This window comes from Melanaphis sacchari, unplaced genomic scaffold (assembly GCF_002803265.2).
Source record: "Melanaphis sacchari strain LSU unplaced genomic scaffold, SCAv2.0 Contig11_pilon_pilon, whole genome shotgun sequence".
Lineage (NCBI taxonomy): Eukaryota > Metazoa > Arthropoda > Insecta > Hemiptera > Aphididae > Melanaphis > Melanaphis sacchari.
This window is the reverse complement of record NW_020270469.1, coordinates 2198748-2209898: the sequence shown is the minus strand read 5'-3', so window position 1 is coordinate 2209898 and position 11151 is coordinate 2198748. Positions and strand designations below refer to the sequence as shown.

General features: G+C 27.5%; 2 protein-coding genes across 3 annotated transcripts; one reads left to right on the top strand and one right to left on the bottom strand.

The window, feature by feature from the left end:
- The first annotated feature begins 2103 nt into the window (after positions 1–2103).
- Positions 2104–7277, top strand: LOC112604350 (wolframin). Of its 2 annotated transcripts, XM_025353332.1 has the most exons (12): positions 2104–2314; positions 2451–2536; positions 2615–2719; positions 3206–3325; positions 3452–3548; positions 4298–4443; positions 4948–5585; positions 5673–5838; positions 5906–6073; positions 6144–6376; positions 6433–6714; positions 6773–7277. In XM_025353332.1, the coding sequence occupies exons 2-12, from the start codon at positions 2479–2481 to the stop codon at positions 7238–7240; spliced, it is 2481 nt and encodes an 826-aa protein (XP_025209117.1). In that variant the 5' UTR covers positions 2104–2314; positions 2451–2478; the 3' UTR covers positions 7241–7277. The 2 variants fall into 2 exon arrangements, with proteins under 2 accessions (XP_025209117.1, XP_025209116.1); XM_025353331.1 differs by having other exon boundaries at positions 2104–2536.
- A 776-nt stretch (positions 7278–8053) lies between these two features.
- LOC112604394 (facilitated trehalose transporter Tret1-2 homolog) lies at positions 8054–10817 on the bottom strand. The gene is made up of 8 exons (XM_025353421.1): positions 10310–10817; positions 10017–10143; positions 9696–9952; positions 9450–9626; positions 9186–9386; positions 8964–9107; positions 8591–8906; positions 8054–8421 (listed from the first exon to the last, which is right to left on the bottom strand). Exons 1-8 carry the CDS (start codon positions 10394–10396, stop codon positions 8210–8212), a joined length of 1521 nt encoding a protein of 506 aa, XP_025209206.1. The 5' UTR covers positions 10397–10817; the 3' UTR covers positions 8054–8209.
- Positions 10818–11151: the final 334 nt, after the last annotated feature.

Here is an 11151-nt window from a genome sequence, read left to right as displayed (position 1 = left end):
CAGCTTCTAGTCATGATTTATTTTGTTACCAAATCGTTTATATTATATACGTATTATATTTATTATTATTATTATTATTATTATTATTTATTATATATAATTATTACTCTGATATTTGATAAGTACCCAAATGTTTAAAAATACTCTATATTTTCGTGTAATACTACACGTGCCGTATGTCTAAATAAAATAAAATATTAACTAAAATATTCAAGTATTTAACTTTATACAACCATCATTATAATTATTAGCTTATTTAAAAATATAGGTATCTGTCTGCATAAAGTTTTGCAAACTTGTAAGTTTTAAGTTAATAATTCTTATACATTTTAAACGATCAACAATTGTAATTTAATACATTTCAAATAAATTTATCTAGTCATATTCTGTAATGTCCAATGCGTATGAGTAAACCTATTCTGTATTTGTATGATTATAGAAAGTTAACAATATATTATTATTAATTTATTTATAATACCATCTCAAATTATACTTGAACACATCGTTATTAAAAAGTTGATCTTAGTAGACTTTTTTATTTTTTATTTATGGGAGAAGGAAGTGATCAAATTTTACACACATCGGGGGCTTACCTAAAAAAAAATTCATCAGGTAAAAAAAGCTTAGCTCAATAATATCTTATTTTTTCTTAATATTTCGGGAGCTGCAGCCCCCTCAGTCTCCTTTCCCTTGACTACGCCACTAAGTTTATTATTTAATTTAATAAAAATAAAATACAGAAATCTTAAACAATGTTTTTGTCGATTTATACAAATTTAAATTGTATAATTAGTGTTCAAAAATGATTAAAAACGCATATCGATAAAAAAATATAACGTTAAGAAGATCTTAATACCCTAAAATATTAAACTTATCATTGAAGATGAATCTTGCTTTTTTTTAATCACTTATTTTCTTTTATTCAATACCCTCCAAAAAAAAAAAAAAATGTCAGGAGATACGAGAAACAATTATTGTTGATTGTTACGTAAATGGCTGAAAATTGTTATAACTAATTAAATAGCTATAATATATACTTATAGGCGTACTAAGAAAAAAAATGTTCAAAATTCGCATTTTAAAAAGGAGGTTATGAAAAACAAATATTTTTGTGTTTATACCTACATATACTCTATAGGGTTACCTACTATTAATTACAAGGAATAAAAATAGTTATTATAATTGGATATCATTTTAGACCTGTAATTTAAATTAGGTCAAAACTACCAACAATTACTGTGTTAAGAATTTATGTAGTTAACATTTACCGAAATTTATGATAAAATAAATTTACGCACATTATTATGTTAAGGGCAATGTCGTGGCCGTACAGAATCAGCTAAGATGTATGCTAATTGGTAATTACTAATTCGTAATAGTCAATAAAAATCAATGTATTTATACATTGAAGTATGCAATATATATTTATTACTGAGTAGTACCTATTAATTCATTTTGAATTTGATTGTATACGTCATCTTCCAGGTTCACAAATAAGTAATTTTGTTGTTATTCTGTGTTGCTTCAGTTATGTGCACTTTTTAGCACGCTCTTATTTTACCAATATTTTTTTTTTTTATATATGTATAGTATTTGTAAAAATCGTGTGAAATGTATTTAATTGGTTACTCATCCACACATTTAAATGTAATTTTTAATTTTAACACAGTAAAATATTTCGTAACCCATTGCACATCAAAAACATTTTCAACTAGCCATTCGAATTATTAAAAACTTAATCTTATACTTAGATAACAAAACATAATTTATCATTATTGTTTTCTGAGTTCTATAACACGAAATTAAGAACGGCATAATGTAAGTACCTAGTCGCTTAAAAGTCTATTTTGTGTTCAACAGTAACGGCAAATGAGTAATGAATAATGACTTTAATAAACATGTAGTAGTGCCAAAATTGGTACAAAAAGCGTATAATATTATCATTGGAGTTTTCAGTCTATTGTCGTTTTCGATCAATTAGCCGTGGACGAACAGCTGGATGTGATTACGACTTCTACGATATCAACGAGGAGGTACTCTGTCCCCCAGTCACAGATACCCTTAACACTATAGTTATCAAAGGTATCAACTTACTATCTCGAATTCAGTTTTGTGTTAAATTTATAATTTATAATATATACATATATTTTTATCGTTCTACATTAAATCGTTAAATGCCGTAAAAGGTTATTTTCGAGATCCTGGGGGTCGAAGATCAGCGATTCGACGCCGAGTGTATGTAAACTGTTTAGCCTCGGTACGAAGACACCAAGACACGATCTCTTAATTTCTCGACGTCGGACATTTATAATTGGTACTCTATAGTTATTTTTACTGACGCCATTCGCCACTCAACCGGCATCAACTCGAGATGTCACGTGCTCCTTAATTGTTAGCTTCTCGTCGTTTAATCGTGCGTTTTTTTTTTTTTTTTTTTTGATTTACACGAGATTTGTGCTTGTCAAACTGGCTGAAAATATGGCGGATCCCATTATCGGGCAGAAGTCGACGCGAAGAAAACAGTGGACCTTGCTGAGTAACGATTCATCATTATTTAATACATTTGTTGCATGGTTATGTAATCTTGTGGTAATTTATTTTTCACCCTCTACAGACCGAACTCAAAGTCGTTACAATCGTTTTGGAAGTTTCTTGGCTGAAGATGGATGGCCTGATTCACAAGTTGATTTGGCAAAACAGTTGCTGAATGAGAACTGCGGTAAGACATAAATAATTTAGATATATCATAACTTATGACTTATGGGAATAAAAATACAACAATACCCTAATTTTCTAGTATATTTTGTAGGTACAATAATTTGTCTTTTTAGAGGTAAAATTAAATAAATAATATAATATATTATTTACATAATTTTATATTAAATCTTATCAACATAAATATTATATTTTTTATAAGTACAAGTTATCCAATATTTAATGTATTTTGCTTTCTTGAAAGTACCATATTTATTATTGCTTGATTATTTTACCCCTTCTTATTTTATTCATATAGTTACAACTAATCTATTTTCTAATAAACATTTATTATGTTTATGTTAATTTATGAATTATGAATGGTTCCTTATACTTATTTACTATAAAACATTTAAAAATAAGGCATTTTAATTTTGCTGTTAAAATAAATTATTATTAAAACTTTTTTTTAAATATTTATAATTTTTAAATTACTTTGTTTTTCTAATAGAAGATGAAAAAGATCAAGAAGAAAATGCTAGCTTGGGTGTTTATTGGCTGATCAAGGCTTCTTCTCAAGGACATAAAGAGGCAACTGAACTTTTAAAAGAATGTTTAGACACAGGAAAAGGTTTGTTCATAATTAATTTATCAATCATCCCCACTATTTATAAATAGATATAAATAACTTCAAAATTATTTTTTTTTAAAACTCGTGACTTATTTGCATCAATTTGTTTACTGAATACTTGTTTAGGTATCACTGAACATAATTGGTTGGATGTTAAGGTTTGTTTGGAAACTTCTCAAGAGGATAAAATCATTCAAAAAACAGCTCATGAAATTTTTGATAGGTACTGTTCTATTATGAATAAAATTATTAATATTTATTTATAATTTATAATTTTAAAATAACAATTCATTTAATAATCCATTAGAAAAATGTCAGTTCCACATGTGTTATTGCGATCTTACAAATGTATGACTAAATAAATTTGCTATCAACAAATTTAACCAATTTTATTTTAACTATGATATTAGATTTCATCAATTTATTATACAGCTTAACGGTAATCTATGTTTGAAAGTTTTGTTATAAAAATTGAAGTATTATAGACATTTAGAATCTAAATTTTAGATAATATTCTTTGGATTTAATAATAGGTCAATTCACTCTATTAAATCTAACTTAAAATTAATTTTACTAAATGCAAACTTGCCATTTTGCATGTTTGTAAGATGATAACAACATAGTGACTGATATATTAAGTGCTTCTGTATAATCATAAATTTTTATTAATTGATAAAAAAAAAAAAATGTGTTATTTAATTAATTATAATAGATGACTAATAATTATAAAATACTTACTTAATAATAATTAATATATTATATTATGTAGATAAAGTAAACTAGTACTTAATTTTAAGTCTACACTAAATTTAAATAATTCAATAAATCAAAATACCATAGAAAATTCACAAATTTCATAAATGTTTTCAATTTTTGCTACATTTTTATTGTACTCTTTATTCAGTTATATAGAATTTTAAGTATAACTATTCTTTATATGATGTGCTTATTACATAATTTTTGTTATTGTAGGATGTCAGCTGGTGAGGACTTTATAACTAGTGATCAATTGAAAGATGAATTAAATCAAGCATGTAGTAAAAAATCCATTAGTTCAGACATAATGAAAGTAGATTCAAACTCTAAAGAATACAAATGTTTAAAATCATCACGACAAGGTAATAAAAAATATTATATATGAACTTTTCTATTATTTGACTGTCAATATGCGTTAATTGATATATCTAAACACTTATCCTATACATATTGACTGGTTATATTGATTTTATCATTTATGTCAGCCATTTATTATTAATACATTACATATATTTACTTATAATTTGATAATTGATACACTGTATTATGTTTATTTAAACAGCGTACATGTGTATTCGGCATATCAATACAAACATATTGTATTATTTTCCGTTACACCTAGTTAAAACAATTCACTGTGCGCTCTTTTTTCTAATCATTTTTTTGTTTTCAAGAGTGTATATATCTTAATACAAAAGTATTTAATGTAATATATGTGATAACAAATACATACATATTTCATATTAAATGAAAAAAAAAAATTAAAAATTCCTAGTATCTAAACTTTTACCTATCTAACTAGGTGTAGTTGCAATTAGTTTGGATATTAAGGTTCCACTATATGTATATTTTTATGTATTTTTTAGATTGGAAATCCAGAATAAATGAATCTGGTGAGAAACTTACTGAAGATGTTTTAGTGAATGCTGCTAAAGATTTTTCACGCGGACAAATGCCTCTTGTGCAAAAAATACTTACTATTGAAGAAAACAAAAATGCCATATTTACTACTTGTGATCTATTTCTCCAGCCTGTTTACATTATTCACAATTATAATCTTTGTCTTCAAGAAAGATTGAATAAAAGATTTTCCAAGTTGCCATTAAATCCTTTCTCATATTTTCACGCTCCAACATTGATAACAACACTTCTCTGCTTTATATTGGGCTTAGATGGTATTTGTTTGTTGATTCCTTATATCTTATTTTATGGATCATTACTTGCAATGGTAGTTGCCACAGTATGTGCATTATGTGCTAAAAGAGATTATGGACGATTCCGTCGATGGTCAAATTTATTCATCACATACAGTGGAGGATGTCTCAGTGCTCAAGAAGCGGAATATCAACATTTAATGAACACTCTTAAACCATATGTTTTCTTTTTTGCATCATTAGGAGCTCATTTATTTTTGAAGACTGTAATTGATTCAGACACCATGTTTCAATCTGAATTAACCATTGTATCAATTTGCTTAACATTTTATACGCTATATTCTTTTTCGGTAACTATACTAAGTATTATAAATTTGTTATAATATTATTGTATTTAAGAATACACTTAATTAATTTTTTTTTTTTTTTTGTTTTAGTTAAGTGGCCCAAAACTGGGCAAAACCAAAAACATAGATCTAATTGCACTGTTATCGTTTTGTGTTAATGTACTAGCAAAATATCCATATGAAACTGATACAGTAGTAAGTAAAGGCTGGAGATTTCTTGATTTACATGTACCAACATTTGCATCATATGTCATTGGTAAGTTAACTCGTTAAATATGTTTTATTCATCCATATTATATTAACAACATATATTTATTTTCTAGGAAATGGTGTTGAATTTTGTCTCAATTTTAGAGCATTGTTTTACTTAATATTACCAGCGATTATGGTTAAAATGGCAGCACGTAATAATTGGAGAGGAATTTACACTGACTTAATACCACATTGCATGACACTTTCATGGTGGCAAATGGCTCTAGTTGCTTCACAAGGTATGCAATATTGAATTTAAGACTAAACAAGTGAATCAACAAATAATAATTTTAATAATTTTTTTCATAGAGTCTACATGGTATGGACTGGTTCGTAGTATATTAGCCCTAGTCTGTGTGTTTATACTGTTTCCGATTACTGGTATTTTCTTGCCATTTGTCACTATTGGTAATGACTTTGAGACCATATATCAAATTATTCAACTACCCGTTGTTCTCATATTTATGTGGATTTTACACATAGTTTTGCAATATTTCAAACGTAAAGGTTTTCGCACAGATTCGTTTTATACTTATTTGCAGGTACTTGACTTAATATTCAAACTATTAACTTTTTAAATAACTGTAATTTCTTATAGGTTATTATAGTTTTAATTGGCACAACAATTTGTGTTTTCAACAACTATGAGCGTATACAACAATGGATTGAGCCACCTGCTGAACATCATTTAACTTATAACGATTTCTCAGAATTTTGTAACAAAGATATTGGTAAAAATTCTCAAGAAATCACTGTAATGGCTGACATTGATTGTTCACAATTAATTGGTCTAAATGTGCAATGGGATGGTTACATAAAATCCACCAAGGTTGTTTCAGTTTACAATCCCATTTTAACTATATTAAGCTTCTTTCCAAAAGTAAGTTAAATAGGAAATAAGTACTATAATTTTATTAATTTTAAATATTTTATTTAAGATTGTATCGAATCCATTGACTTGTCTGCTGGGTAAACGCTTATCAACATGTTCTAACAGTTACGGTTGTAATGTGAGCTCAAAGCTATCTGACCTTTGTCACTTATCTGAATGGAATCGTTATACATATGAAATAGAAATAAAAATGAGTAATGAAGGTGTATGGGGCAAAAGTGGTGATATAACGACACTGCTAACCAATAGTCAAGACATCATAATGGATAATGCAACAAAAAGTTTAAGAGAAAATGATCATATATGGTTTTCAGGTCAGTTGTCTGGTAACAAATTTGGTATATTAACAGCCAAAAATCCATTTGTACAAGCATCTTCTGTTGGGTGTTTAACATGTTCCAAAGTGCAAGTAATCGACAACAATGTTAGACAAAAATCATTTGATGATGAATTTGTCAAATGTGCTAAAAGACTGTTTCAATTTATTTTGTATCCGATTGTATTATTTAAATAATCTTTGCAAAAAAAAAAAAATAATCCTACTAAAATTAGTTATCATAAGTTTAATATTTATTTTTAATACTTATAAATACTTTTATAAAGTATCATGTGCACTGTGTATTATTATATTTATAACATTTAATACCGCTAAGTGCAATAATTAAAAATCATTTTTACTAATAATTAAGAAATTAACCAAAAATTTGTTTTGTTTTAAAAAAAAATATATTTAGTAATGAATATTATATAACTAAAAACCTTAATTTATTTTCTTTATACTTGTAAGAGTTTGAGTTTTTGGAAACAAATTATTGTCAAACCCCTAATCGATATCAATTTTTAGTATTTATAAAAAAAAAAAAAAAATATTTTATTACATTTATTTGATTAGATCACTTTCAATACAGTATTACACCACGATAAAATATCTAACATTCATAAAAGTTTCAGTAAATGTTAATGTAATTATTATAAATTGATGTACTAATTATTCAATAGACAAAAATAAACAATTAAACTAGAACCTTATAGAAATTTAAATAAGTTAATTGTTTTAAGAATTCAGTAAACAGCCTAGCTAGTGTCGATATACAATATTTACACAATATGCAATTTTATCTCTTTTTGTAAAATAAATAAAATATTTATCAAAATTGAATTATTCTATCAGGCGATAAGAATTTTTTTCTGTAAAACAAACTTGTATTATAATATTAAACTTATATTTTCAATATAAACTAAAAATAAATTTACTTATAAAAAGAATAAAAATTTGAAAAAATGTTAAAATTTATAACAATAGTTAAACATCTAAAAATATTCTAAATTTATAAAAGTTTTGTACAAAACATAGGTTATCTTTTAAAAAGTTAATAAAAATAAATAATTTAACTTCATAGACAAAAGAAACACATCACAGCTTAAGTAGTTGTTTATAAGAAAAATGTTTACATCCGACGTTTTCTAGTGATAACAGTACAGGTTATGCACCAAGCAACAACTGAATTTCTTCCATTGTCTTACCCTTGGTTTCGGGAACAATAAATACCACGAAGAATGTGCCTAAGACACAGATCACCGTGTAGAGCCAGAATGTGTTGTATAAATAAATAATGGATGCCAATGATGCAAAAAATTTTGTAGCCAAAAACACAAAGAACCAGTTTGCCATACAGACTATTGAGCTAGCAATTCCTAAAATAAATAAAAATTAATTATAGTATTTGAGTATAGTGCACAGTTTTTGGTATATATTAAGTTCAAAGCAAAGCTGTTTTACATTTCATCGATATACTATTCAAGATATTTTTAACATGTTACAAAATAATTGTAAAAATAAATGTCTCCTGAAATCATATCTTACCTTTAATCTGAGCTGGAAATATTTCACCCATCAACATCCATGGGATTGGGCCAAAACCAACTGAGAATAATATTATGAATACACACAACGACAATAATGGGATAAATCCAATAGATGAAACATCATAATTGTGATCCTTTGCATAAAAAAATCCACCAATGAAAAATGTACATATTCCCATTGCAACAACAGAAGACAAAAGCAGAATTTTTCTTCCCAATTTATCAACAACAAGCGTTGACACGTATGTAGATAAAACACCCATGATACCTACAATAACTGTAGAAGCATTTGAATTTATCGAGCTACCAGTTGCCTAAAATAAATTCAAATTTTCAGTAATAATAATTTTTAGAATAACAAAATTATTTACATTGAAGATAGTTGTGGCATAGAAAATAACTGTGTTACATCCCGTAAACTGCATAAAAACCATAACCCCGAGGCCTAAGAATAGCCCACGCTTGGCTGGTGTAGTTTTGAATGCTTCCATGATTGGAACTTTTTCTCTCTCAGTCTATTAAAATATATTCATTGTTTATTTATTAATACATAGACAATTATTAAAGTATGTAAGTATTGTAAATGTTTGTACTTTTGCCAAAGAATCTTGCATTGAGTTTAATTCTTGGTCTACCTGACCAAAAGGTCTGCGGAAATATTTCAATGACAATCGAGCATCTACAATATTTCCTTTTAATAGATAAAAAATTGGACTTTCTGGGACCAAAAACATCAAACACAAATAAACCACTGGAACCATTGCACAAGCAATAGAGAGACCAAATAAATTTAACTATAAAAAAGCATAATAGTATTGATAAAAAATTTAATTAAGTTTTATATAGGTAAGACTTACGTAGGATCCTAACACATAGGTGAATAAGATACCTGAAAATACTTGTAATTGAAAATAAGTGCCTAAAGTTCCACGTATTTCCTTATTAGCTATTTCAGAGGTGAATTGTGGTACTATCACAGAGTATGCACCACTAGCAAATCCAGTTAGAACTCTGCCGATGCAGATCATCACTACCTTTAAGAATTATTTTTAAATCAAGTTTAAATATGTATTAAATTTTGATTTAAAAATATAAATATTTACAGAATTAGCACATATTATCATTTCCCATCCAAAGAATGCAGGGAAAATTAACATTATCATCAGATGTTTACGTCCCAATTTGTTCATTAAACAACCTATAAATGGACATCCCAGCATGGCACCAAGTGGCATGCATGACGCAATCCATGAAATGTCATCCTCAGTAATTTGGAACCCATATTGGCCATTTTCCATCATTGGACCGGCTGGAGACGTCCATCCTAGTGTTGTGCCCATGATGAACCCGCCAATAGTTACTAGTCACATGTAAAAATTGTAAAAAAAGTATATATATTTAATACAGGATTTTCAAAGACCTACCAATCAAAGTGGCTAAATATTGAGTTCTGTATTGTGTTTTTTCACAGTCTATTTTTTGAGGAAAATTTATAGTTCGATTTTGATATGATGTTTTGTCAACAAGAGGACTCTGTTCATTATACTCTTCCTAAAACAATCAAAGACATTTGTCAATAGTCATCTGAATGGTATATCTACATTATTTATTTTCACAATATCTCTAATAAACTAATAAAATGTAATATATTTAAATAAAAGAAGCAATTAATAACGACCTCAAATGCACAAAAATTTGCTTGTAAGGCGTATAATACCTTCAGCGGTGAAATTCTATCTCGACCATCTTCAGTCTTGTGTATTTCATCAGACCCTCTATCTTCGATGGACATTAAAGTGCTCATAATTTAGCCAGAAAGGACGATTTTCAATCGTAACGGTCGCAATTAACTCAATTCCAAATATCGTCACTGATCGTTTTTCGATTATTTAAGTGCGACAGGATCTACATAAGTGAATTCGAACGGAAAATTGTTTGGTAACTCAGATCTTTGAACACATTTAAAATATTTATAGATAAACAACAGAAATAAACGGAAATACGGAATCCACAATTTTTGATAATAAAAATGTGTTATCTAATCAACAATCGACATCAACATTCGATGGTACTTTCGAGTTTGAAGTTTGAACGCGTTCTGTATTGAATATTGATAAATTTTAAAGTCTTTAATCTAGTACTTTAGTTATTAGCTAATTAACTCTGGGCTCTGACTGGCTCTTGTCTTTTAACAATATTCCGTATTATATTTTCCACTCTGGTAGTCTTATCATCGTTACATAACATTGAACAGATTTATTACATATTTACATAATAGTAATGCCTTGTGTACATGTGACGAGTACTAGACCGTGAAACTCGTTTCGAATGTTTCGATGCTCGACTTGGCAGTCAACACTGAAACTGACCAAGTCGATGTCTGCACCCACGAGCGCCCATTGATTCAATCTTAGAGGGGGGGGGCAAAATATGTCAAAAAAAGTCTTGAAATATAAACTAAACAAACGTTTAATCTGCTATTAATCTTACGTATATCTACCAAGTTGTCAATACGACTTTATTATATCACAAAATATAACATATAATATGTATAATATA

What these genes read in the sequence shown, in the direction of transcription:
- LOC112604394 (XM_025353421.1), bottom strand. Translation starts at nt 10,396, where the DNA reads ATGAGCACTTTAATGTCCATCGAAGATAGAGGGTCTGATGAAATACAC. An exon ending in ATAGAATTTCACCGCTGAAG is followed by an intron (nt 10,144 to 10,309) that starts GTATTATACGCC and finishes TGATTGTTTTAG; the next exon opens with GAAGAGTATAATGAACAGAG. An exon ending in TGATAATATGTGCTAATTCT is followed by an intron (nt 9,627 to 9,695) that starts GTAAATATTTAT and finishes TAATTCTTAAAG; the next exon opens with GTAGTGATGATCTGCATCGG.
- LOC112604350 (XM_025353332.1), top strand. Translation starts at nt 2,479, where the DNA reads ATGGCGGATCCCATTATCGGGCAGAAGTCGACGCGAAGAAAACAGTGG. An exon ending in ATACGCTATATTCTTTTTCG is followed by an intron (nt 5,586 to 5,672) that starts GTAACTATACTA and finishes TTTTTGTTTTAG; the next exon opens with TTAAGTGGCCCAAAACTGGG. An exon ending in ATTTGCATCATATGTCATTG is followed by an intron (nt 5,839 to 5,905) that starts GTAAGTTAACTC and finishes TTTATTTTCTAG; the next exon opens with GAAATGGTGTTGAATTTTGT.